This window comes from Equus przewalskii, chromosome 7 (assembly GCF_037783145.1).
Source record: "Equus przewalskii isolate Varuska chromosome 7, EquPr2, whole genome shotgun sequence".
In the NCBI taxonomy this organism is placed as follows: domain Eukaryota; kingdom Metazoa; phylum Chordata; class Mammalia; order Perissodactyla; family Equidae; genus Equus; species Equus przewalskii.
The window spans coordinates 67606528-67633987 of record NC_091837.1 but is presented as its reverse complement, the minus strand read 5'-3'; the positions used below and the strand labels follow the sequence as shown (position 1 = coordinate 67633987).

At 40.4% G+C, this 27460-nt stretch overlaps 2 protein-coding genes and 1 long non-coding RNA gene across 10 annotated transcripts in view; 2 read left to right on the top strand and 1 right to left on the bottom strand.

Annotated features, from left to right (window-relative positions):
- Window positions 1–19625, bottom strand: part of KATNAL2 (katanin catalytic subunit A1 like 2) — a 78699-nt gene extending 59074 nt beyond the window's left edge. For 2 of the 8 annotated variants that reach the window (XM_070630103.1, XM_070630105.1), the window contains exon 1: window positions 19423–19581. In XM_070630103.1, coding sequence (XP_070486204.1) covers window positions 19423–19473 — 51 coding nt within the window. In that variant the 5' untranslated portion in view covers window positions 19474–19581. Of the gene's footprint in view, window positions 1–19296 lie in introns of all 8 variants that reach the window. The other 6 variants (XM_008525216.2, XM_070630102.1, XM_070630104.1 and 3 more) reach the window with 5 other exon arrangements.
- On the top strand, window positions 1066–3699 carry ELOA2 (elongin A2). The gene has a single exon (XM_070630329.1). The coding sequence runs from the start codon at window positions 1157–1159 to the stop codon at window positions 3446–3448; it is 2292 nt and encodes a 763-aa protein (XP_070486430.1). The 5' UTR covers window positions 1066–1156; the 3' UTR covers window positions 3449–3699.
- On the top strand, window positions 19279–26952 carry LOC139084863 (uncharacterized). Its single transcript, XR_011542710.1, has 2 exons — window positions 19279–19386; window positions 24354–26952. It is a non-coding gene; the product is annotated as an uncharacterized lncRNA (long non-coding RNA).
- Window positions 26953–27460: the final 508 nt, after the last annotated feature.

Genomic DNA, 27460 nt, shown 5'->3' with positions numbered 1-27460 from the left:
ATCTAATAAATTCTAAGACTTGAGGTATCTTTGTAACCTATGATGAGAGGGAAAATATAGACTACTCAATAAAAAATTTTAAGACAAGTGGAAAAATTTGAGGGAAAAGTTGAACAATTCCTCATAATGTATACCTATAGAACTGTTCAAAAGATCAAAAAATTTAAATAAAGGAAGAGCAACCGCTAGACTTTCCTGATTTAGGCAAAAGGTCAGGCCAGGTGCATTCCCCTAGATGCGGCGCTAATCTAATCAGATCTAATCTAATCAAGCGAGGTGTAATAATGCTGACATTTTAAGTTGAGACTATTAAGTTGATATTTTTAGCAGTAATAATAGTAATAACAAAATTAAGTCCTCCTAGGATAAGAGCAAGGGCCCTCGAGAATTCTTGGGGTGCCTTGGGCTAATCTGACTCAGGCCCTACCGCTGAAGTTCAGGTGATCAGAGCAAACGCCCATTCATTCATTCAAGAAGAATTTATTTGATGCCTATGTCAGACACTGCTTTGGGGACAAACAAGATGCAGGGACTATTATGCCCTCACAGGGCTGAGCTGTTTGACTCTACACAAATCCATTTCTCTCTCTAGGCCTCAATTCCTCAACCTCTTCAGAGGGGTGTGCTCACACTGGACCTAAACTACTTAGATTCAAATTCCAGCTTCACCTCTTCCTGTTACGTGACCAAGTGCAAGTTAATTGGATTTCCCTAAACTTCCGTTTCCTCATCTGTAAAATGGGGGCAATACAACTCATTTCGTTGGTCGACAGCAGGCACACGGCGCTAGGTCCCTGCTGATCGATTCCCGCAGACTCTCGGGACTGGAGCAGGGCAGGGTGACCCAGGGACCACCGACTGGAGTTAATCTAATCAGCGAGTGGCTCGCAGCCACCGCAGGGGGGCGGGGGGTGCACAGGATGTAGGGGGTGGGGGAGGGGGGAGTGCTTATAAGGCCAGGCTCCGGCGCTGGAGCTTCATTCCATCTTGGACTGCTCGCAGGAGAGGTCGTTGCAGCCTGTGGCCTGCACTCCGAGGACCAGAAGCGGGCTTCCGGCGTGCCCAGCCGCGTGGCCCTGCTCCCGCCCGCGAGGGGCCAGAAGCACCTGGGTCTCCACCGGGACGCACGGGGACACGACGCGAGCCAGCTCGGGCGATGGCGGCGGGGTCGGTGCGTCAGGTGGTGGCGGAGCTGCAGGCGCGCCTGGCCACCAGCCCCGACCCGGAGCGGTTGCAGAGAGACCTGAAGAGACTCTCCGCCATGCCTATCTCCGTAGCCATTCTCGCCGACACCGGGGTCGGCAAGACAGTCAATCGCCTGTGCAAACTCGAGCAGGTCGGAAGCCTTGCCAGGGACTTGGTGGCCCAGTGGAAGAAGCTGGTTCCTGTGGCAGGAAACGCTGAGCCCGATGAAAGGGTCTTGGAGAAGAGCGGTCCCCGAAAGCGCCCCAGGGACGCCCTTCAGAAGGAGGCGGAAATGCCAGGAGACCACCAAGCACACGGCAAAGCCTCCAGCGGCCCATCGGACGGCTCTGAGCACAGACGGAGAAAACACAAAAACCCCCCAGAGCTCGAGAGGCCCCACCAAGAGTCCCACAGTCGTGAGAGGGCAGAGGAGACAAAGAAGTGCCACAGAGTTTCTCCAGTTTATTCTTCGGAGCAGGAATTTTCTGGTTATGGCCAGTCTCCTCCATTGGCTGCCGGTCCTCATCAGACGTCCAGGGACCATCGCGGACGCCCGGCCGAGGGCCACGTTGCACGCCAGAGGCCTGGAGAAGGCCACTCCGATGCCTCTCGGGACAGACGGCGACTCAGCCAAGAACGGCACCTGGGTGCACCCCAGGGGGAAGCGGCTGTGAGTCAAAGCAAGGGGCACCAATCTTCCCACCAGGACAAAGGCCCAGTGGGTGCCAAGGGACAGAAGTCCTCGGCTTTGATCAGTCGGAAATCACAGCAGGCCTTCCCCAGAGAGGACAGCCCAAGGCCTCTCTTCCGGGAGAGCGCAAAGGAGAAGCCGCCCTCTAGTGGCCTCGAGAAAGAGAAGGGGAGAGAGGGCCGCCGTGTCCGGAAGTTCTCACCCGCCTCCGAGGTGGCTTCAGACCACCACCTCAAAAAGCAAAAGCGCGGGGACTCAGAGAAACCCAAATCGGACCAAAACAAGCCAAGTCTAGACACCTTAGACGTGGGAAAGCGGCCAGGAGGCCTGTTGCCCAAGGTAAAAGAGAAAGTTTCTAGCAACCTAAAGACTCAAGATGGGAAAGTCAAAACGTCTCATTTGGATAGAAAACCGGTAGGCTCCCCCGCTGAAGTTGAGGAGGCAGATATGGATGATGAATTCCAGCCGCCCACCGGGTCTTTTGAGTCATACCTCAACTACGATCAGCCCCCAAAGAAAAAGAAAAAGACTATGAAAACTTCAGCCACTGGTCTTAAAGAAAAGGGACCTGAAAAGAAGGATTCTAAAAGCACTAGTGAAAACTTGAACTCAGTTCAGGAATTACCTAAGGTGAATGAAAACTCAGAGAAGCTGCAGCCGCCTGGAGCTGACGGGGCAGAGCTGAAGAAGGTCCCCACTGATGCGTTTCCAGTGTTGCCAGACCTCCCATTGCCCAGCATCCAGGCCAGTTGCCGTGCGCTTCCTGCCTTTGAATGGATGCCCTCCTTCCAGCCAAAGCCAAAAGCACTGTCTTCCCCCAAGGAAGAGGAAGAAGCCGGATTTACTGGCCGCAGAACGAATTCCAAGATGCAGGTGTTTTCTGGTTCCAAGTGTGCGTCTCTAGCCAAAATGATGACCTTGCGCCAGCAGTGCATCCGGGTACTCAAAAACAACCTCGACTCAATCTTTGAAGTGGGAGGAGTCCCATATTCCGTTCTTGAACCCGTTTTGGAGAGTTGTACCCCTGATCAGCTGTATCGCATAGAGAAATACAATCACGTACTAGTTGAAGAAACAGATGAATTATGGAAAATTCATTGTCGCCAAACCTTCAAGAAAGAAAGGCAGGAAGAGCATGAGTCCTGGCGGGAGATGTACCTGCGGCTTCAGGATGCCAGAGAGCAGCGGCTACGAGAACTGACAGTGAACATCCGGTCTGCACAGGCTGATATGCCCAAAGGCCGACAAACAAAGATGGTCCTTTTCAACTCTGTGGCCAAGCCGCCTTCTGGCGTTCCAAGGAGGCAGAAGTTTGGAACAGGAGGAGCAGCTGTCTGGGAAAAAGCCTTGATCAAGCCAGCCCCAGACACCACAGGAAGCAGCCCTGCGCCCTCCCGCAGTGCCAGCAGCAACAGCATTAACCTCATCTCTGAGAAGCTGGGCTCTGACTGCCCAGGCACCACCAGTGCCCAGCTGGTGCAGGTGGTCAGCAGCAGGAAACCTGGGAAGAAAATTGCCCCATTGATGGCCAAGACAATCAAAGATTTCAAGAAGAGATTCTCCCGACGATAAACTGAGGCCTTGCCTTGGAGATGGAATTTGAGGGGAGGAATACAAGGGCAGTGGTGGGACTTCCAAAGGAGACCAGCGTCTTTTGCTTTGTGGAAACGTCTGGACTCTGACTCCTGTAGTTTTCAGGTGTCACACTTGCAAACCCACATGCCACAGCCACTGCCTCCCCGCTGGGAGAACACTTTGGAATTCTAAAGATGGGAAGCTTCAGTCTCACTGAGGATTTTAGGATCAGTTATACTTTTGTTGTTTATTAGCCTCTTTGTAAACAGTAAGACATAGTTAATTAATAAGTATTATCCCGATTGTGTTTATCTTAATAAATAAATAAATGAAAGTACTTGACATGGTTTTTTTTTAAATCTCAGAGTAGATAAGACCTTCTTAGACACAAACCTAGAACTCATTAAGTATAAAAACTGATACATTTGACTATGTAAAAATAGTCAAAAACAAGGTCAAAAGATAAGGTGGGAAAGATATTTACAACTCACTTAACATTCAAGAAGACAATACCCTGTATATATAATGAGTGTCCACAAGTCAATGAAAAAACAGACTAACAATTTACTAGAAAAATGGGCCAAATATGGGAAAAGATGTTTCACAGAAAAAAAAACCCCACAAATGACTCCTAAATATATGAAATATTCAGTCTTATGCAAATAATAAACACAATGTGACAAATTTTCATCTATTAGGTGAGTAAAGTTCAAAAGATTAATAGCCTGCTGTGTTGGAGCAGATTCTCATGCATTACTAATAGATGTATAAATTGATACAACTTCTATGGAAGTTAATAGGCAAAATGTTAAATGTATATATTCTTTGGTACAGCAATATCACTTTTAGGATGAAAGGCTGACTATATAAATGGATAATGGCCAGACCCACATAAGCTCAGGAAGCCAAGCCACAAACTCTGCAGCAACCATCCCAGAAAACCAAACCACAAACTCTACAGCAATTAGTCCAGGAAACTAAAACACAGCCTCTGGGTCAGTTGGCCCAGAATTGTCAGGATTTGGTCAACAAATGCCAGCCTTTCTATTTTTGCCCTTCGCTTCCAAGTCAGGACTAACCAGAGAAAGCCAAATATGCTCTCCAAATCAATCACATAAAATGCCCTGCTTCTCTTAGCTGGCCTCCAGCTTCCCGAGTCAACAATCTCCAATCAGAAAATGCCTGGAGCCCTCCCTTATTTTCATTATAAAGGTTTCCCACGCCCAGGCCTGCCTTTGATTCCCTGCCAATGCAAGTGATGGCAGCTGACTCCTTTGTTACAGCAAGCTCTAGATAAATAGCCTCTGTTTGTTCTCATTTGGGTGGTTTTCATTTAGTTTCATCACAAGAATTTTATTCTACAGATACAGTGTCAAATATACACACATACAAACTCTTTGATATAGTAATTTCACTTATAGCATTTTATCCTGCAGATATACATGCGTGCGTGCATGTGTGTATAGTCGTCAATGCACAGACATGACCGTGGCATTTGAAGCCACTTTTTCCCAAGAACATTCGCCTGCTTATAAGAGGCTAAGATGCTGAATAGTGTGTTTGACAACCTCAAGGTGCTACAGGTGCAAAAGTTAGAATCTAGGACCCAGCAAGATAGGGGATGCTGGTAAAACCTGTGAAATGCTTGATCCTAGGAATAAGGACAAAGGACAAGTTAAGCTACCCAAGCTCAGTGTCCCATTCTCCATGTGGTCCAAAGAAATCTCAGTTCCTGAAATTGGATTGAGATGTTTCTGGGTCACTAGCACCTCCCGCCAGGCACGAGGCAGAAACAAGCCTAAATCACCTCTAGAGGAAGATAACATGATCCTTCATCTCAAATTATTTCTAAAAACCAATCATCAACTACGCTGTCCCACACAGTCTAAAATAAGAACAACATAAATGAGAAACATCAGGCATAACAGACAATTGAAACAGATCCTGGGACTCAAGATATTAGAACTACTAGACACAGACTTTAGAAAAACTATTTTAACCAATTCCATTTACTATATGTAAAAATCAAATAGGAACAAATTAGTGAAAGATGTTTAAGACTCCTTTTGTGGGCTGAATTTTTCCCCCTCCCCAAATTCATACATTGAAGTCCTAATCCTGAATACCTCAGAATGTGACTGTATTTGAAGATAGCACCTTTAGGAGGTGATTAACGTAAAATGAGGCCGTTAGGGTGGGCCCTATTCCAATCTGACTGGTGTCCTTATAAGATGAGGAAATTTGGACATGCAAAGAGATGCCAGGGCTGCTCTCCAATATAGGAAAGACCATGTGAGGACACAGCTAGAAGGTAGCCGATTGCAAGCCAAGGAGAGAGGCCTCAGGAGAAACCAAACCTGCCAATACTTTGATCTTGGACTTCTAGTCTCCAAAACTGTGAGAAAATAAATTTCTGGTTTTTAAGCCATCCAGTCTGTGATATTTTGCTATGGCAGTCCTAGAAAACTAATACAACCTCTATGCTAAAAATTGCAAAGTATGGCTAAGAGAAATTAAAGAAAGTAAATGTTTATGGATTGGAAAAATAAATATTGTTAAGATATTAATTCTCCTGAAAATTGATCTATAGATTCAATGCAATCTCATGAAAAGCTCAGCAGGCCTTTTTGGATAAACTGAAAATCTGATTCTAAAATCTATGCGGAAATTTAGAATACTCAAGACACCATTGAAAAAGAGCTAAGTCAGAGGATTTTATACTACTAGTTTTCAAGGCTTAATATAAAGCCACAATAATTAACATAGTTTGATATTGGCATGGGGATAAATAAAGCTATCAATGGAACAGAACAGAGAATTCAGATATAGACTTAGAAATATGTGGTAATTTGATTTTTTACAAAGTTGCCTATGTAACTGGAAATTTTTTTAAAAAGGTGCTAGAGCAACTGAATAATCAACTAGGAAAAAAACCTGTAAATTAACCCCTTCTCGCATCAAACACACAACTTAATTGAAGATAACAATCCTAAATTTCTATATACCTAATAACATGGCATCAAAACAAATAAAGCAAAAATTGACAAAATCAAAAGGAGAAATAGGCAAAAAATACAGTCACAATGAGAGATTTTTACATGGTTCCTCAGTAATTGATAGAACAAGATGAAAAAAAAACTCTAGGATATAAAAGATTTGAACAACACAATTAACAAACTTAACCATTCACTGAGACATAAAACAATTCTCAACAAATGTCAAAGGATTGAAATCATTCAGAATATTGTTGTATGAACACAATGCAATTAAACTAGAAAACAATGTCAAAAAGACATCAGCAGACATCCTGTATGCAAATAATACACTTCTAAATACTTATGGGTTAGAGTAAAATCCCAGTAGAAATTAGAAAATATTCAGAATTGAATGAAAATGAAAATGCTACATATTAAAACACGTGCGAAGCAGGCAAAGTAGTGATTAGAGGGGAACTTAAATCCTTAAACGCATCTGTTAGAAGAGAAAAAAGGAAAATATTGATGAATTAAACAACCATCTTAAGAAATTAGAAAAAAGAATAATAAAATAAACCCAAGAAAAGCAGAAGAAAATAATTTTAAGAATGTAAAAGTAGTGAAATAGAAACCAAACTTACAATAGACAGGATCAGCAAAACAAAAGTTGGTTCTTTGAAAGACTAACAAAATTGATAAACCTTTGGTGAGACTGATGAAGGAAAAAAAGGAGAGAAGGCACAAATAACCAATATCAAGAATAAAAAGGGAAGATGGTTACAGATCCTGTATATATTTATATAAAAATAACAGGATATTATGAACAATTATTCCAATAAATGTGAAAATGTAGGGGAGAGGGACAAATTCCAAGAGAAAACACAATATACCAAAATGACACCGAAAAGAAATTTAAAAGTATCAATAGTCTTGCTGAAAAGAATTTGAATCTTTAAAAAAATAAAACCAAAACCAACTTTCCATGGGAAATCCATCCTCAGATTTTTTAAGGCAAATTCTACCAAACATTCAAGGAAAACACAATGCCAATCTTCATAATTTTTTCTACAGAATAGAAAAAGAAGGTACATTTCCTAATTCATTTTATGAGGACAGCATATCTCTCATACCAAAACCTGACAAGCTCATCCAAAAGAGGAAAATAATAGGCTAATCTCACTCATTAATATAGATGTAAAAATCCTCAGCAAAATATTACCAAATTGAGTCAGCAATATGTAATATCCAACATCAGTGTATCCCAGGAATAAGGCAAGTTTGTTTTAATATTAGCGAATCAAGCAATTTAGTTAATGTACCACATTACAAAATAAAGAAATCATATGATCACTTCAATAAATGTAGGAGAGTGATAAAACTCAACATCGTTTCCTTGATTAAAAAAACAAAAAACGAAAAACTCTGGGCAGATGAGGAATAGGAGAATTGCTTTAACTTGACAAAAATATATCCACCAAAAACCTACAGTAAACATCATACTGGAGGGTGAAATGTTAAAAGCTTTCCCTTTGAGATTGGGAAAAAGACAATCATGCCTCTCATCCCCACTTCTATTCAATATCCTATTGGAGATCCTAACCAGTAAGCTCAGGCAAGAAAAAAAATAAATGGCATAAGAATTGAAAAGAAAGAATTAACTCTGTCTTTATTCATGGATAAGATGATTGTGTATGTAAAGAAAGCAAAAGAATCCACAAATAATTATTAAAATGAATAAACAAATTTAGTTATGTTGCTCAAATAAGATCAATATACAAAAACCAATTGTATTTCTACATATCAGTAATAAACACAAAATGAAGCTTAAAAAAAAAGAAACCATTTACAGTGATGTGAAAACATAATGGCATCAAGAGACTGAAACTATGACTAATAAAAGAAGGACAAAATCTTTATGTGGAAAAATCTAAATTGCTACTAAAAAATATTAAAGAAGTCAAAATAAAAAGGGCTACTATATACATTGATTGGAAGACTCATTGTTTTTAAATTGTCAATTTTCCTCAAATTTATCTTCAGATTCAATGCCATCCCAATCAAAATCCAGCAATCTTTGTGGAATTTGACAAGTTGATTCTAAAATATGTAAATACATGTTGTCAATAATAGGGACCATTTGACGAAAAAAACAAGTAGAAGTCTTTGCTTTAATGGATCTCAAGACTTCTTATACAACCACAGTTATTAAGACAGTGCAGTATTGTCATAGGACATAGACAAATAGACCAGTGGAACAGACTTGAGAGCCCAGAAACAATTCTGCATACACATGGACAGTGTGCGAAAGGACATCTTTTCAATAAATGTTTTTGGAAAAATTGTATGTCCTACCTCATCCCTTACACAAACATACACGTGCCCACACCCATGCACAAATCAGTTTCACACAGATTGTAAATCTAAATGTGAAAACAACACAATAAGATTTTTAGAAGATAATATAAGAGAGTATCTTCATGAGTTTAGAATAGGGAAAGACTTTCTGAGGGCACAAAACAAATTAACTGTAAAGGAAAAAATAAATAAAGTGACCTTTATTAAAATTATGTATTTGTGGGGGCCGGCTCTGTGGCCGAGTGGTTAAGTTCGCGCGCTCCGCTACGGCGGCCCAGGGTTCGGATCCTGGGCGCGGACATGGCACTGCTTGTCAGGCCACGTTGAGGCGGCGTCCCACATCCCACAACTAGAAGGACCTGCAACTACGATATACAACTATGTACCTGGCGGGGGGTGGGGGGGGTTGGGGAGATAAAGCAGAAAAAAAAAGATTGGCAACAGTTGTTAGCCCAGGTGCCAATCTTAAAAAAAAAAAAAAAAATCACTATGGCCTCAAATGAAGAATATCTGAAAAAAAAATTATGAATTTGTGTTCAAAAAGATGCCATAAAGAGAGAGAAAAGACCTAGCACAGATTGGGAGAACTTATTGGTATGTTGCAAATATCAACACTTAAAAGGGCTAGTATGCAAATAGTGAACTCCAACAAATCAATAAAAAAGATAAACTAACCCAATAGAAAAATGAACAAGAGAAATAGATGCTTTGCAAAATGAGATCCCCAAATGGCTAATAAACAAAGAAAAAGGTACTTGACCTTGTTTGTAATCAAAGAAATACAATATTAAAGATACTGATTGACAATACCAAGTGTTGATGAGGATGTGGCGCAGGGAGAACCCTCACACACAGGAACCCTCCGCTGTAGGAAATTGTTTCGCATTACCTACTAAAGTTGACTTATGGCTATTCTCTGTCCCAGCAATTCCACTCCTTGGGTCTGTATGTTTACTTGTTAGCTGTCTTCCCTACTAGAATGTAAGCACCATGAAGGCAGAAGCAGTGTCTTTTTTCACCACTATATCTCCAGTACTTACTGTACCTAACTCAGGCACTCCATAAATATTTGTTGAATGAAAGTGTATGGAAAGACTTTCAAGACATGTAATAAAGTGAGAAGCGAAATACAGAATGGAGAAAATGATCTTTTCTGTTAGAAAATATATACATAAATATATATGCAGTTAGGACATGTAAATATATTTCTAAATAGATATACAAGAAATACTGATGATAGTTTCTCACAGGGTGAGAAACTGGAGATGGGCAGGGTACAGAGAGTAGGGAAGAAGGCATTTACTTTTCATTGTACACCTTTCTGTTAAATACTGCTTGAATTTTTATACCATTTTTGAAGTCATTTATTAAGGTATCATTTAAATAAAATAAATACATCCATTTTATTTTATTTTATTTTATTATTTTTTCTTCTTCTTCTTTCCCCAAAGCCCCCTAGTACCGAGTTGTATATTCTAATTGTGGGTGCCTCTGGCTGTGCTATGTGGGACGCCACCTCAGCACGGCCTGATGAGTGGTGCCGTGTCCGCGCCCAGGATCCAAACCAGCAAAACTCTGGGCCACCAAAGCAGACAGTGGGAACTTAACCACTCAGCCACGAGGCCGGCCCCCATTTTATTTTATTTATTTTATTTATTTATTTATTTTTTTTTTTTAAAGATTGGCACCTGAGCTAACAGCATTGCCAATCTTCTTTTTTTGTTTCTTTCTTCTCCCCAAAGGCTCCCAGTACACAGCTATATATTCTAGTTGTAGTTCCTTCTGGCTTTGCTCTGTGGGACACTGCTGCAGCGTGGCTTGTGCTAGGTCTATGCCTAGGATCTGAACTGGCAAAACCCTGGGCAGCTGAAGCAGAGCGCATGAACTTAACCACTTGGCCAGCTCCATTTTAAGTGTCCAGTTCCATGAGTTTTGACAAACATATGCACACATCTAATCAACACTCCAATCAAGATTTAGAATGTTTCTATCACCCAAAAACATTCTTTTTACCCCTTTGGTTGTTGGCAGAATTCAGTTCTTTTTGAATTGTGGGACTGCAGGCTTCAGATTCTTATTGGCTGTTGGCTGGAAGCTTCCTTCAGTTTCTTGTCACCTGGCTCTCTCCAGAGGGTGGTGCATTACACAGCAGCTTGCTTTGTCAAAGCCAACAAGCGTGCATCCTGCTTGGAAGTTTTTGAGTTTCTTGGATCTATGGGAAAAATTTTGGCCATTATTTCTTCATATTTTTTCTCCTCCCCACCTCCACTCTGGGACATGAATTGTACGTATGTTAGACTATTTGACATTGTCCTTCAGGTCACTGAGCTTTGTTCATTTTTTCCTTCAGACTTTTTTTGTGTGCTTCAGTTTAGATAGTTTCTAGTGTGATTTCTTCAATTCACTAACCTTTTCTTCTGTGGTGTCTAATCTACTCGTTAGGCCTATCCAGTGAATTTTTCCAATGAAAATACAGTATTTTTCAACTCTATAAATTCCATTGTATTCTTCTTACATCTTCTGTTTTTCTCCTCTTTACAATCATATTTTTCTTATATCCTTGAACATATTTATAATAGCTATTTTTATTTTTATTCCTTGCCTGCTAATTGTTTCTTCTCTTCTATTTCTGGATCTATTTCTGTTGACTGATTTTTATCCTGGTTTTGTCACATTCTCCTGTTTCCTACTACAACAACTGGTAATTTTTTATTGGATGTCAGTCTTTGTGAATGTCTGGATTGTATTGTCTTCTTTTAAGCGTGTTGAGTTTTATTTTGGCAGATGGTCAAGTGGATATTTGCAGGTGAGTCTGATCCTATCAGGGCTTGTTCTAAGCTTTGTTGGGAAAGAGGTGTTGAAAGTGGCCTCTATCCTAGGGCCAATTTAACTTAGTCTCAAAGCACAGCCTTCCTGAACTGTCTACTAACTGCTCTGCTGTTCCACAGGATTTCTCCATTCAGGTTGTCTGGGACTCAAATGTTTCTCAATGTGATGTGAGCACCAGTAGTTGTTAAGTTTCTAGTTCCCTGGGAATTGGTCTTTCCTCAGCTTTATACATTTTTACTCTGTGTATGCACAGCTTGGTGTTCAGCCCCAAACTCAGAATTATGGAGCAATTTGTTTGCATAGATGCCTCCTCTCTGGTCCTCTTCTCTCCCAGTTCTAACCACCTGAGTCTTCCCAAACTCTACTCTCTGTCTCATCTCAGCAAAACTGCCGTGTTCTGCATAGATACTCCCTCACATGCCAGAACCACTTACTGGTTCGAGGCAGAGGGTCTTCTCTCATGATCTCATTGTCCAATGTCTGCAAACAGGTTATTCACAGATTTAGTCCAGCTCTCTAGTTGCATATAGCAACTAAAAGGTTAGTCTCGTACTAGTTATTCCATCACACTTGAAAGCAGAAGTCTATATCAATTTTTTTCTTATTTTTATACCCATTCCCTGAATTTTTTTTTGGTTTAGATCTCCCCCCATTCTTTTTTCTTCTTCTTCTTCTCCCCAAAGCCCCCCAGTATATAGTTGTATATTCTAGTTGTGGGTCCTTCTGGCTCTGCTATGTGGGATACTGCCTCAGCATGGCTTGATGAGTGATGCCATGTCCGTGCCCAGGATCTGAACCAACAAAACCCCAGGCCGCCAAAGTGGAGCATGCGAACTTAACCACCTGGTGAGGGGCCGGCCCCATATATCAATTTTTTTAATGTGTACAAAATTTATCTGGGAGATATGTACTTTTTGTATTTAAAAATAAAACCTAACAAACGTTAGTTTTACAAAAGAAAGAAAGGATGTTTTTAACTCAAAAGATCAAGTATACAAATTCACATCTGTATAGACTCATATTCTCAGTTAGTGGTTAAGAAAAACAAAAAGAAGAGGGCCCAAGAGCAGCAATGTGACAATAGCAAAGTGTTCCAGGTTGTCTGATCAGTCTCCCTCTCTTGGCCCAGGTATGGGAAAAATGTGGTTCAACAGCAGCCACAGCATTTCAAAAGATGCCCACAAGGCCACAGCAGTGGTCAGCAGTGAAGTGGTTAATCTTCCTTATGTGAGAGCAGACCAGAGCACCTAAAACAGAAGAGTTACTTAAAATTCAGCTTAGCTTTGTGGTGATTTAGAGTTTGTTTAATTAGTATTTAGAACTGCATATTGTTTATAGCTATTGGTATTTCAATAGACGCTTAAATGTTTGAACATTTAAAGTTTAATAAGCCTTAGTTCCTTGAAGAAAAACATTGATGTAATTAAATTTTCAATTACTCTGTTATTTTAGGGGCCCATGCAATTAATAAAAGCTAAGGCATTTAACAACATTCATTTAAAAACCTAGTCAACCACTCATTAATTAGCTAACACTTATAGCAGATATTCTTTAATATGAAATTCTCACATAGGCAAAGTCACAACTTTTGAAAAGTACATATAATGACATATGAGAATAAATAAAAGTAACATCATTTCAGGATGATGTATAGACATGAATATGTGCCTCAATTATGGCTTTCCAAAAACCACGCTTGTGCACTGATACCAATTACTGCTTGTTTCTTTGTTTTCACTTGTGTCAAATTAAAAACACTGAAGCAGTTGCTCTTCAGAGCTTCTTTGCCCTTAGCACATTTGAGAGGATCTTACATTCAAATTGAAAAACAAAAAGTGGCAGAGGTTTGCAGATTGGATGTAGTCTTATTTTAATTAAACACTAAATTTAAAATGGAATAGGAGAAAATTCTGCATTCCCAGATCTTTGCTATCCAAAGATCACCAGCAGCATCAGTAGTTCACGGGAGCTTACGACACACACCCCATTCCAGAACTACTGGATCAGAATTTGAATTTTCACAACATCCCAGGTGTTTAGTATATACATTAAAGACTGAGGCGCACTACAAAAGCATGACCAGTTTACTAGTCAGGAAAGAAACTTGTTAGAATCCTTGCCCTCAAGGAGCTTATAGTCTACTGGGGTAGGAGGAAGGAACTAACAAGGAAAAATTCAATTATAATTTCCTGGGATAAAGGTGGTGTGGTGATATCTACTTACTACATCAAGGAGGGGCACTTTTTATCAAGTTTGGGAAGCAGGCTTCTCAAGAAGATCAAATTCAGATCCTAAAGAACAAGAATTTAAGGGGCAGAGAAAGGGAAGCTCATGGAGAAGGCCAAGAAGGAGAGCGGAACACTAGGAAACAATAGTATCATGAAAACCAAGAGAAGAGGCATTTTCTAAGGATAATCAGCAGTCAACGCTCCCATTTATGGATATCTCAAAACCCCAGCACTATGTTGTACACAGAGTAGGCAGTAAGTAAGTGTTTACAGTATGAGTTGATGAATAAATGCATATTTATCTCAGCATTGAATAAAAACCAAGACATGAATTCAAAAGTGTCTAACTCCCATTCTTATGCTCAGCCACCAGCTCCTATCATAGCCAAAGGAATAACCAAATTTAAAACTAAATTCGAACACATAAACATATGGATGACAAATGCATAACTTGAAGTCAACAAAAAAATAAAGTTATCTTTTAGACTTGAACCATATATTAGTTTTTTTATAGTCACTTCTCTGAAACCACTCCCTTCAGAAGCAACTAGTATGATTCTTTGTACTCCGTAGGCACTCAATAAATATCAGTAAAATAAAAAGTGTTCTTGAGACCGTTTATCTCTGCTCCCTCTCAAAACCATATTAAAATGATGGTAAAGGAATAAAAATGCTATGATCTATCAAAAACAAAGACTCTAGAAGAGGAGATGACAATAGACGGATATGACAATAAAATTGACAGGTGGAAAGCAAATGGATAAATGCCAACTGACCTAGGAAAGCAAAGAAAGCCAAAAGCAAAGACAACCAAAACCAAAGAAAACTGACAACACCCATAGAGAAAGTAGTCAACAAGAAGCAGATATGTATAACAGAGCCCCAGAAAGTTACAGGAACTGAGGGCACCAGGTACTTCCGGAGTCACCAGGCACTTCTAAGGGCAGAAGCAAAAAGTGAGGAACAGGCCAAACACAGTATGACAGATTCCCTCCCTCACCCCAATCAGGTGACAATCCGTCCCCAACCCTGGCAGAAGGCTGGACATTCACTCTTAGAAGAAACTCAACCAGAGAACCTTTGGACTTTAGGACACAAGGGCTTGCTGAAGGAAAGAGTAATTAAGTACTCAAATAATTAAGGAAAGAGTAATTAAGTATAATCCATACATTGAACAGTAAGGAAAAGCACTCCCCCCACCCCACCCCACACACAACTGTCTTTCCCTGTTCAACTCCAAAATGGTGGCGATCAGGCTTATTTGGCCTTCATTCCATGTAGGAGGGTGAAGAAATTGAAGACCTCAGAGCAAAGACATACAGATACTGACATTTGGAGATCACCAATGAAAAGGCTTCTGGCTACCTGATCATTCTACAGAGAAACCCCTCTTTATTAGACAGTCTTTTCTAAAACACACAAATTCTAATCAGCTTTCAGACGTCTCACCCAAGCCAAGGTTCACCAGACTTTTAAGGCAAACCACCTACATGAAAGACAGAGCCCAAGGGAACTTGAGGGGAAACAGACATAATGCTAGCAGCAAAAGAAGAAAAAAAAACCCTAAAAGCAAACAGACAAAAATAAAACCACCTTAGGGAGATGAAAGCAGCCATGGCATTTTGCAAGAACAGGATGCTGTAAAAAAGGAATGTGGAGACAATGAGAAGTACCTGGAAATAAAAATATGACAGTAGAAATTGAAAATTCAATAAAATGGGTTAAAAAGTTGAGGAGATCTCTGGATAAGGAAAATAAGAAGATTAAATTATGTAAAATAGCAAACAAAATAATACAATTAGAGGCTCCATTTGGAAGTCAAAAGTCCAATGAATAGAACTTCCAGAAAAAAAAGAAAAGAATACAAAAAAAGAGAGACAAAATTATCTAAAGAAATAATGCAAGAGTATTTTACAGAATTGAGGGTATGAATTTCCTGATCTAAATGGCTCATAACTGTATACCAGCAGTTGAATGAAAAACACTCAATATCTTCATGAAAATTCAGAACCCAGGGATGTTAAAGAGAAAATTTGCAAAAAACTTTCAGAGAAAAAGAGAAAAAATGGCATTAGCCTGTCACAGTCACATTGGAAGCTAAAAGATAATGGAGCAATGCCTTCTCAACTGAGATGAAATCAATTCCAACCTAGAATATTAATCCCAAACTATCAACAAGTTGAGAGAAGAGAGAGTTGTATATATACATTGTTTCAAAAACTTTACCTCCCATGTACCTTTTTTCAGGTAGCTATCAGTTGATGTGTTTCACTAAAACGGGGATATAGGACAAGAACCAGAAAGACATGGGATCAAGGAAACAGGGTTTCTGACACACGGAAGAGGGGAAGAAGGGATTTCCCAGGAAGACAGCTGCATAGCAAGCCCAGAGAGCAAACAGTCCACACAGCAGGAAGAAGAAAGAGGTCCAGAAAGGAGGTCTTTAAGAAAAAAAAAAAAAATGGAACTGAGAAATTTCCTGGTGCGCTTCACCATATGGAGAGGAGTTTTATAGTCCTGTCAGAAAGTTTAGAAAGGAAGTGGTGTCAAATATATAGAAAACTAAGCGAAAGAAGGCATTAGTAAGATAGGACTGAGTCCTGTCCCAAAAGTTAAATAAGAAATAAAATATAACCATAGTCTGCCATATGGCTCAGCTGTGAATAATATTTACATGGTCAGATTTATATAAATGCTGAATATTTATTTAACCAAATATTACGATAGAAGTATCTTGGGGGAATGAAAGAATGGAAGTATGAGCTGATGCCAGAAGAAGGGGAAGGAGTGAGATAGGTAGAAGAAAGCCAAATGCTCATTTTCCATAAAAGTGAGTAGATTACCTCTGAAAATGAAAAATCAAAATTCAAAAGTATAAACTTGTTATTTTGAAGAAGCTGCTAAAAGAGATGAAAGTGATTGCTCCTGGGGGGCAGTACTTGAGGACAGAGTGAGGTGAAGCAGGAGATTTTTTTTTATTCATTTTGTAGAACCATTGAAATTTTTAAACTAGGGGCCGGCCCTGTGGCACAGCAGTTAAGTGTGCATGTTCACTTTGGTGGCCTGGGGATCGGCAGTTCAGATCCCAGGTGCGGACATGGCACCACTTGGCAAGCCATGCTGTGGCAGGCATCCCACATATAAAGTAGAGGAAGATGGGCACAGATGTTAGTTCAGGGCCAGTCTTCTTCAGCAAAAAGAGGAGGATTGGCAGCAGATGTTAGCTCAGGGCTAATCTTCCTCAAAAAAGAAGAAAAAATTTAAACTATGTACTGATATTACTGTGTTAAAAATAAAAGTCAATTTGAAAAACTAAATAATTAATTTGAAACAATAACAATCAACCAACTAAAAAGGAAGCCTTCTGGAAATCCTAATACAGTAGATGATGTAGATGGTCAAAATTCCTTGTGGACACACAGTCCTCTTTACATCCATTCTCTGGATCACCACACCCACCTCTGCCTTGTTTCCTTCTCCAGACCCCTAATTAGGACAATTCCTTGCACTTAGATTCCAAAAGATCAAGCCATCAATGAGTATATCACTCACAGAGCAATTTAGGGAATAAAACAAAAAATAAAACTGGGCCTCTGCTTTCAACTTACATGAATTCTGTTTGAGAGGCTATGGTATATGCAGGAAACAGATAATAATACACATTAATCACAATTAAATACTAACTTGTATAGTACAGACTATATGGAGTTCAGAGACAAGTCAGACCAGAGAGATGTGCCTGGAGCAGTGGGAGGCAAAGCGGAGAGTGGAAAGGAAGAGGCTGGATGTGGAAGTTGGGTCACATCATTGCAATGCTCTGTAGGTCATTGTCAAGGTTTGGGGGTTTTATTCCAAGTGTAATGGAAACGGAAAAAAAGGATCCCAGCCTTGGAGTGACATATTGTTAAGAAGATCACTCTGATCATTAGATGAAGAATGGCTTGGAGGGAGACAAAAAACAACAGGGAGAATAGTTACAAGGCTATGGAAGTTTTCAGGGAAGAGATTATGGTGGGTTGGATCATAATTGCGGCTGCGGAGATATGGATGATTAAAGACCAATTATAGAAATAGAATCAATAAGATTTGCTGATGTCTTTCTTATGTAGAGGACGGGCGGAAGGACTAGGAAGAAGAAAGAGCTAAGAATGACTCCCAGAATTCTGATTTGAGCAATTGAGTGGATGGTGGTTTCACATTCCCAGATGGAGGAAGACGGGAAGGTACTGGTTTCAGAGAGGAAGGTTAAAAGATAGGTATTGAACAAATTAAGATGCAGATACTTGAGATACCCCACTAGATTTGTCAAGTAATCGGTTGATTCATTGTCCTCTCTGAATACCATGTTCTAGGACACCACATGGGTTTGTGGCTCAGCCCAGAAGTCCTATCTATTGTCAGTTTGGGGGAGCAGTTGGCAGTGGAAGTCATGAAAATGTATGAGACTGTTTAGGGTAGTGGTTTTCAAACCTGGAGTGTGTGCTTGCAATGTAATGTTCAAGACCCCATCCCAGAGTGTTCTGATTCAGTAAGTCTTGGTGAGGTCCAGGGATATGCCTTACTAAAAATCAACTCTAAAGATTCTGATAAAAATAGTTCAGGTTCAGATTGGAATGGGTTTAAGCACAATCCAGAGTGAAGAAGTAGCAACAAGTACAGCCAACGCTTTCCAGAAGTTGTAGAGAAAAAGAGAGAGGTGGGTAGGTAGAGGGGGATATGAGGCCAAACAGAGGGTTACTTTTTTGTATTATTAGTTTCTTTAAAGGCAGGAGACACTAGAGCAGTGTTTCATAACCTTGGCTACACATTGCAATCACCTGCTGAGTTTTTAAAAATATCGATGCACAGGATCCATCCCAAACCAGTAAATCAAAATCTCTGGAGATGAGGCCCAGATATCAGTATTTTTTTTTTAATCTTTCTTTATCCTCCTCCAAGCATTATTTTTATTTCCCCAGTTCCTGGCATACAGGATGTCCTCCATTCCTGTTCGTTGTTGTGGAAAGTATTGCTGGCCACTTAGCAGATGATACTGACAGCAGGAAACCACTATATGTATTGTGAAGTCCATGCAATCTTCGTGCGAAAAGGATTACAGTCCAATTACCTTGCTTTCAAAAGTGGGAACTGAAGCTCGAGTGGAATTACATTTCTAAGGTCTCTCCGCCCTGGTAGTGGCGAATCAGGACCAGAACCCAGTATCCCAACTCCAGGGTAAGAGCTGTCGTGCTTTTCAAAGATCTTCATTTTGACCACTCCCCAAACCCATCAAGACAGCCTGTCTAATAATACCTCCTTCTCAACACTCCATTTCCTCAGTTACAAGCCGACCCTGCCGTCCGTTTCATCAAACCCACAGTCGCTCCCAAACCCGCCTCTGAGGCGGACCCATCCTAGCCCCATCACAGCCTCAAGCCCAACCCCCGGACTTTGCCCCTGGGGCTTTAGGAGCACTCACTGCGCTTGCGCCACTTGGCCAGCAGACCGTCGCCATAGCAACCGGAGACACTCGCATTGGCCTGCGGCAACAAGGGGAGAGGAGTTCCTGGTACGTACAGTTCTTTTTTGTATATGTTTTCCTTACCGCTTCCCGCGCCTGATGGGTGAATTTGAGAGTCTGGTAAGAAAGCTCCATCAGACACTGTGTAGGGCCGGAGAGAAGGGAGAAAAGGAGCCAGTCACTAGGCTGACCAGTACATCCAAGGAAGGTGGCTCAGGGAAATCTGACGCTTAACCAGCCCGCCCCTTTCAGGATTGGCCAGAGCCTAGACAGGCCAGCCAATCACTGGGCAGAGATAGATTCTTTATCATGCCAATCAATGTTAAAATAAACGTTAAATCCAGAGTATTTGTATGGCACTGACCAATCAAGAGACCGGGAGGGGATGATTGGCAGGTCTTGAGGCGGGGCTTGCAATTGTTTTGGTTTTCTTAATTCTCTCTCTAAAATGCAAGTTAACCCAAGTTTATGTACCATAGTATTTGTCCTTGATTTCGGCAGTTGTTTAGGCCTTTGTGACCCAGTGCTTATGTTCCGAAGACTATACTTTGACATCCCGTCTTCTCCAGGCCCCCACTTCCTCCCTGTTAAGGTATGGGTTTGGAAGTTCCTTCCTGCTTTATTTTGAAATTGTTTGTACGTGGTCCATTTAGCCTGGAAGAATCTGCTGTGGACTTTGGCTGTCAGAAACTTTCTGGGATGCAAACTGTGCATGAAACTTTCCCTTCTCCTGCAACTTCCTCCACATCAGACCCACTCTCATTAGAAGTGGGAATAAGGGACTTTACATTTCCCTCCACTCCATTTTCTTCGTGTATTAACTACTCTGTGTCCCCAATGTCTTTCCCTTCTGTCTCTCTTGCCGTGAATCCTATTCTAAACCATCCCCTCTTCATTATCTTTGGCCTTTTTCATTCTTTCCCTCCCCTCCGGATACAAAAATATTTGAGTCTCCTCAGTCTAAAAAAAAGCTCTCATGTTATAATTGTTGAATTGAATCCCCTCTCTCCCATTCCCTTCAAGCTTTCTGAAAGGACTTATCCTCTTCTTCACTTCCTTTTCTCAACACATTCTGCCCCTTCTCCTTTGCAGCTGTTCTTGCTGGAGTCGCCAATAACTTCCTAATTAGGAAATCCAATTACAACTTGTTTTCCACTCTTTATCTTTATCTAAACTTAGCATCACTTGAAATTGTTGACCATTCTCTCATTAGTAATAATAGGTGTAATTTATTAAGCATGTATAGCTCCAGACAATGTACAATGTGATTTATGTGGTTATCTAATTTAATACGAAGACCCCATGCTAACACTCCCAATTTACAATTGTGGAACCAGCCTCAAGGAGCCGAATTAACCACTTCTAAGTTATCCAACAAGATAGAGTTAGGATGCAAACCCGCGTCTCCTAACTGAAGCCAGTGTTCCTTTCCACTATACCATGCTGCCACCCTCCCTGTCCAGTTTCACCTGTCATTTCCACCCTGACTCAGGCAACCCTCCCCCCCACCCCCGCACACACACCAGCACACGTGAACTGCTTACAAGGCTTGTGAACCACCATGAGCAGTTCCTTTTACTTGGGAAATTACTCTCATTTCATTTGCCTCATGAAAGCCTATTTCGGGTACTGAGACTCAGCTCAGAAATTACCTTCTAGGACAAGTCAATGGAGTTTTTCCAGTCTCCACACTTACCCTAGGCAGAGCTTAGGTGGAGAGAAAATCAGTTCCTGATTCCCCTACATACCTTTCACGCTGCACTTATCTCATTGTTTTGTTGACATGATTTTCAAAAAGTTAAAAATATGATTTTCTTTGATATGAATGGACACGTTTCAAAGATTTTACCTACCTCATTGAGGGAGCCAGTAAAACACTAAAGCTGGTTTAAAGAGAATTTTGAGGAATTAGGTATTTATAGGCATTTTAAGAAAACAATGTTAGAATAAGATTGCTAGGTTAGATACAAACTGGTTAATGTTCTACAAGGCAGCAAAACCATAATCTTTGAAATTTTCTTTTCTAAAGGCCATAGATTCCTCTAGTTTTGGCCATTTACATTTAAATTTTAACTAAATAAAATTAAGTAAAGTTAAAAATTCAGTCCCTCACTCACCCTAGGCACATTTCAAGTATTTGATTGTCACATGTAGCTAGTGGCTAATATATTGGCCAGCTCATATATAGAACATTTGCATCATCCCAGAAAGTCCTTCTAGGAAATGGTTGGGCCTCTTAAACATTGCTTTAGTATGACATTGAAAGAACATGCTGTACTCTGTTTTGCTTTTTTTTCCAAATTTAATATATATATTTTTTAAAGAATCTCCTTCACATGACCACTGGCTTTCACACTTTTCTAAACAAGACCCACATTAAGAAATAAATTTTTGGTCAACTAATATTTGACAAGGGAGAAGGAGTACTCAAAGGAGAAAGGGTAGTCTCTTCAATAAATAGTGCTGGGAAAACTGAATATTCACATGCAAAAGAATGACATTGGACTCGTCTTACACTACTCGAAAAAGTTAACTTGAAATTAACTTGAAATGCACTTAAAGGTAAGACCTGAAATCATAAAACTCCTAGAATAAAACACAGGACAAAAGCTCCTTAACATTGGTCTTGGCAATGATTTTTTTGGATATGACACCAAAAGCACAAGCAACAAAAGCAAAAATCAGTAAGCAGAAATACATCAAACTAAAAAGCTTCTAGACAACAAAAGAAATGATCAACAAAATGAAAAGGCAAACTAGGGAATGGAAGAAAATATTTGAAATCATCTTTCTGATAAGGGGTTAATATCCAAAAAATATAAGGAACTCAATAGCGAAAAACCAAACAATCCAAATAAAAAATGGGCAGAGAACTCGAATAGACATTTTTCCAAAGAAGACATACAAATGACCAACAAGTACATGGAAAGGTGCTCAACATCACTAACCATCAGGGAAATACAAATCAAAACCACAACGAGATATCATTTCACTCCTGGGAGAATGGCCATTATTAAGAAGATAAGAGGTAACAAATGCTGGGGAGGAGGTGGAGCAAAGGCTACTCTTGTGCACTGTTGGTGGGAATGTACATTGGGGTGGCCACTGTGGAAAACAGTATGGAGGTTCCTCAAAAAATTAAAAATAGAACTACCATATGACCCAGTAATTCCACTTCCGGATATATATCTGAAGGAAATGAAATCAACATCTTGAAGAAACATCCGCACCCCCATGTTCGTTGCAGCATTGTTTACAATAGCCAAGATGTGGAAACAACCTGAGTCCAGATGATTTTAGAAATATGTCTTTAAAGTGCTGAAAGAAAACAAAAATATTGTTAACTCAGAATTCTATATCCAGTGAAAATATTCTTCAGAAATTAAGGTGACTTTGAAAGGGTAACTGCCAGGAGCTAGGACGTCAGAGCGGAGGCTATGGAAGTATTCTAGCTGAGGGATAATGGGGCAGGGACCATGAGGACTGAAAGGGGAGACTCTCAGATGAGCTCTTTGGAGATCACCTGACCACTGAATTACCCCTAGAGTTAGTTTTCTAGAATAGAGGTCTTATCACACTGCTACTTACAAAATGCTGTGTGGTGTCCCAGAGCACCCGAACCCCTCATCTTGACATGTGTGTCCCTCCCCAATCTCATCTCACCCTGTCTTAAAATTAGTTTTAATCAAAGCCACTACTTTAGAAAGAGAAAGAAGAGGCAAAATCATGAGTTTTTTCCTTTAAGAAAGGAATTCAATTTTTTTTCACTGAAATTCTCTGCTAGCTAGATTTGTTGGGCCAGAGCAGGGATTCTCAGACTTGGCACTATTGACATTTTGGCTAAATAATTCTTTGTTGTGGGGGACTGACCTGTGGATTGTAGGATGTTTAGCAGCATCCCTGACCTCTATCCACTAGGTATCAGTAGCACCTCCAAAATTGTGACGACCAAAAATGTCTCCAGACATTTCCAAATGCCAATTGCCTCTAGATTAGCACTACTTTTTTTCTCAAAAAGAAAGAAAAGCCCACCATATTTATTTAGTTTAACATTTCTCCTGATCTAAAGAGAAAGATGTCAAAAGAAAATCTAGGATGTATACATAAGCATGCACTCCCCCGTTCTTAAGCAAGATAATCTAAAAGAAAGAAGGAGGGCAAAGTTCTGTGTAACAGATAAATTTATCTCTGCTTCTGGAAGTTGTTTCCTTGTCCCATTCCACATCCTCTTCTCGGGGCCACTTTTTTTTTTTTTTTTCATGCTTTTTATCATGGGTGCGTTCTTCAGCACGTCAGGCAAGATCAGAAAGCAGATCTCGCTGCCATGGATGTTCACCTACTCCAGCTGTGCCACTCCACGACTCCATAGGGGACCGGGATATTGGAAATCTGGCAGGTCCTGTTGGCCTCATTAGTCTCACGATACAGCTCGCCGGAGTTTTTGTCACATTCACGATGTGGCCCTCAGCGTCGTGTTAGGACTTTAATTGGCACACGAAATGTCATCTCCGCGGGAAGAGAATGCGGCCCAGCCCATCTTCCTTTCCCACGCGCCGCGCAGCTTCCGCGCTCCCAGAACTAAATTTTTTAGTGTATCAATTTATTGTTGACTTAAACTATTAATATTAATAATATTAAACTATTAATATTATTAAACTATTAATATCTACAGAGAAAAGAAAAACTCCCGTTTTTCCAAGAAAATTTTATTTTTCCCTCCTTTTATAAAACACGTTAAAATTTCTGATGCTTGAATTTCAAAACATTGTTTACATAATTACCAAGTAACAAAATTATGCCTGGTGTGCACATTAATGATGCCTCCAAGTTGTGTCATTTGAAGTAGGTGAAACAGAGCTCAAATTTACCACTGGTGTCTCAAGGCATATTATTTTCTAAAAGATTGAAAACAATCCAACTTCAATTGGAGCAAATGAGTTACTCCACTACTTCTTTCTCTTACAGCAAAGATGTTTTATAGGGTGAATTCTGAGTGTGTTTTTTTTTTTTTTTAGGAAGATTAGCCCTGAGCTAACATCTACCGCCAATCCTCTTCTTTTTGCTGAGGAAGGCTGGCCCTGAGCTGACATCCGTGCCCATCTTGCTCTGCGTTGTATGTGGGACGCCTACCACAGCATGGCTTGCCAAGTGGTGCCATGTCCGCACCCAGGATCGGAACCAGCGAACCCTGGCCCCAAGGCAGAACATGAGCACTTAACCACTGTGCCACCAGGAGGCCCCCTGAGTGTTTTTTAATCATAAGCTTTATGTTTTATTGATTACCCTCTTCAAATCATATGTTAATCCATTAGCCGCAATTCCTTTCTCTCCACTAGCCCCTCCCCAAGTAAACACCTTGGAATTCAAGATTCACGACCTTGCTTATGTCAAACCACCTTCAGCTTCTCTAGGCATGCAAAAATGAGGGGGAGTTTTCAAGAATGACAAGAAACATACCTGCCTAACTGCAAGCCTGTGACAGTCAACTATGTCATCTCTGACTATGTATTGTTAAAACTCCATTTTTTATGTTGCTAAAAAAAAATGTATCCTCTCATTCTTTAAAAACTGTCAGCTCTGTCAATGGGAAGAGAAAAAGTTTTAATCAGACAGACATTCTGTGTTAGCATAAGTATCTGTCTGCCAACAATTGTTGAAATGTAAGAATGAAGAGCTTTTACTGTATCTTGTGCAGAAACAGAATGAAATCTGGTTTTTGCCCCCCCCCCCCCCCCCCCGCTGTCATCAGTGTCGTTTCCGGTTTACCTAATGGTATCAAAATGTTTGTCCGTCTTCTTATCTTCATCTCCACAGCAGTCCTCCTGCTGCCATTCCTGCAGCCACATGTAGCGGTTCAGAGTCACACAGGCCAGGACTGCAATCTTGCTCTGTCACTTACTGCTCTGTGATTTTAGGAAAGGTATTGGACCTGTTCAAGCCTTATTGCCTCATCTGTAAAATGGGAACAGTAATACCCTCTCATAGTGTTGCAATAGATACAGGAAACAATGCATGGGAAAGACTGCCTCAGTCAAGTCTCCTGGATTAAGAGATTGTTAGCTTTTTTGTGTTTGTAGAATGAATGATCAACTAAAGAAAGAAACCAACCCATATTAGTTTTAAAAATGAAGGGAGTGGATTTTACTGGAAGAATAGCGGGATAACCTAAATCATTAAGCCAAGGAAACATTGAACAACAAGGTGCAGAAAGGGCAGACATCAGTGCAGCATCTGAGACCTCAACAGCTGTCCCCATCGCTCAAAAATGTCCTGCCATTAACATGACTCATCTTCAAACTCCTTTAGCCCACATATCACTCAGCACAAATTTTCAAGAAAAAGAATTTGATTGCTACCCCCTACCTAACAGAGGGTCTTTTCTCAGCCAGTGTTCCATCCAAATCCAATAATCAGCTGTGGCTAGGGAGGAGGTTCCCACGTCACAAATAAGTTTGCAGGGCTTGTGAGAAGGAGAGCACGGCTGACACACACCCCAAAAAGTGTGTGGTTTCAGTGCTTGGAAATGCCTGGCACCTCATGAGCCCCTAATGAGTCTTAGCTATTGTTGTTATTGTTGATAGAGTTCCCTGTAATTTTCATCCTTCTTACATTTCATTACACCATTTTTTTTTTACCACTGAAATGTCATTCCTCTTCTTTTTGAATGAAAATGAAGTCATTAATTTATTCATTCATGCGGAAAATATTTATTTCATACTTAACATGAGTCAGACAATGTTCTCGGCAATGGGGATACAGTGGAGAACAAAGTCCCTGCCTTCATGGTACTCCCATTCTAGTGGCGGCTGGGGACTTTAGGAATAATTGTCCCCACACACCATGAATTAATATAACTGGACGTGGTGAGAAGTTCCAAAAGGAAAATAAAACAGTTTGAGGGGATAAATAATGATAGCGGAGGAAGAATCAGGCCTAAGTGTGGGAGATAAAACGAGGGTCTGTGCACCGTAGTGAGGAGGCTGATTTTTATTTTTAGAGTGATGTGAACCCATTGAAAGGTTTTGGACAGAGGGATGGTGAGATCAGATTCATATTTATAAAACATCGCTCTGGCTGTTATATAGAGAATGGTTGTAGTAGAGCAAGCTAGAAAGCAAGGAAATAAGACAGGAGACTGCTGCAGTCTTTCAGGATGATGGTGGCAGTAGCAGAGGAGTACTGAAGAATGATCAGATTTAGGATGGATTTTGTGTTTTGTTTTATTACGAAATATTTCAAGCATACAAATATAGGGAATAATAGATTGGTATATCCACCTTCCAGTGCCATCATATCTTAACATTTTGCCATATTTGCTTCAGATCTTTTTTATTAAGAAAGAAAACTTTATAGGCCAGCCCAGTGGCATAGTAGTTAAGTTTGTGCATCCCACTTCGGTGGCCTGAGGTTCCAGGGCCTGGATCCTGGGTGTGGACCTACACACTGCTCACCAAGCCATGCTGTGGCAGCGTCTTACGGACAAAAAATACAGGAGGATTGGGACAGATGTTAGCTCAGTGACTCTTCTTCAGGCAAAAAGAGGAAGATTGGCAAAAGATGTTAGCTCAGGGCCAATCTTTCTCACCAAAAAAAAAAAAAAAAGAAAGAAAGAAAGAAAGAAAGAAAGAAAGAAAACTTTGTAAATACAGTGGAACTCCCCAGAATAGCCCACAGATCCCATTCTCTTCTTCTCAGAGGTTCCTACTGTCCTGGTTTTTATATTCATCACTCACTTGTATGTTTTTCAGCTTCTATCACATATGTATCTATCCATAAATATACAGCATTGTTTTATATCTTTGAAAAGTGTATATAAAGGGTATATAACTTTTTTCCAACTTGATTTTTTCATTTAACATCATTTTGGGGATTTTTCCATGTTCTTATATGTAGCTCTGGCTTATTCATTTTTTTTCTTACTCTATGTGTAGCATTCTTTTGCAGGAACAAACCACAATGCATATATCTACTCTCCTCTTGATGTACAAGTAAGTTGTTTTCAATTTTTCACTATTACAAACAGTGATGTAATAAATATCTTTATACATATCTCCTGGTGCACATGTACATGTATGAGTTTCTCTAGGTTAGTGCTTCCTAATGTTTTTCAGGTCACAGCACA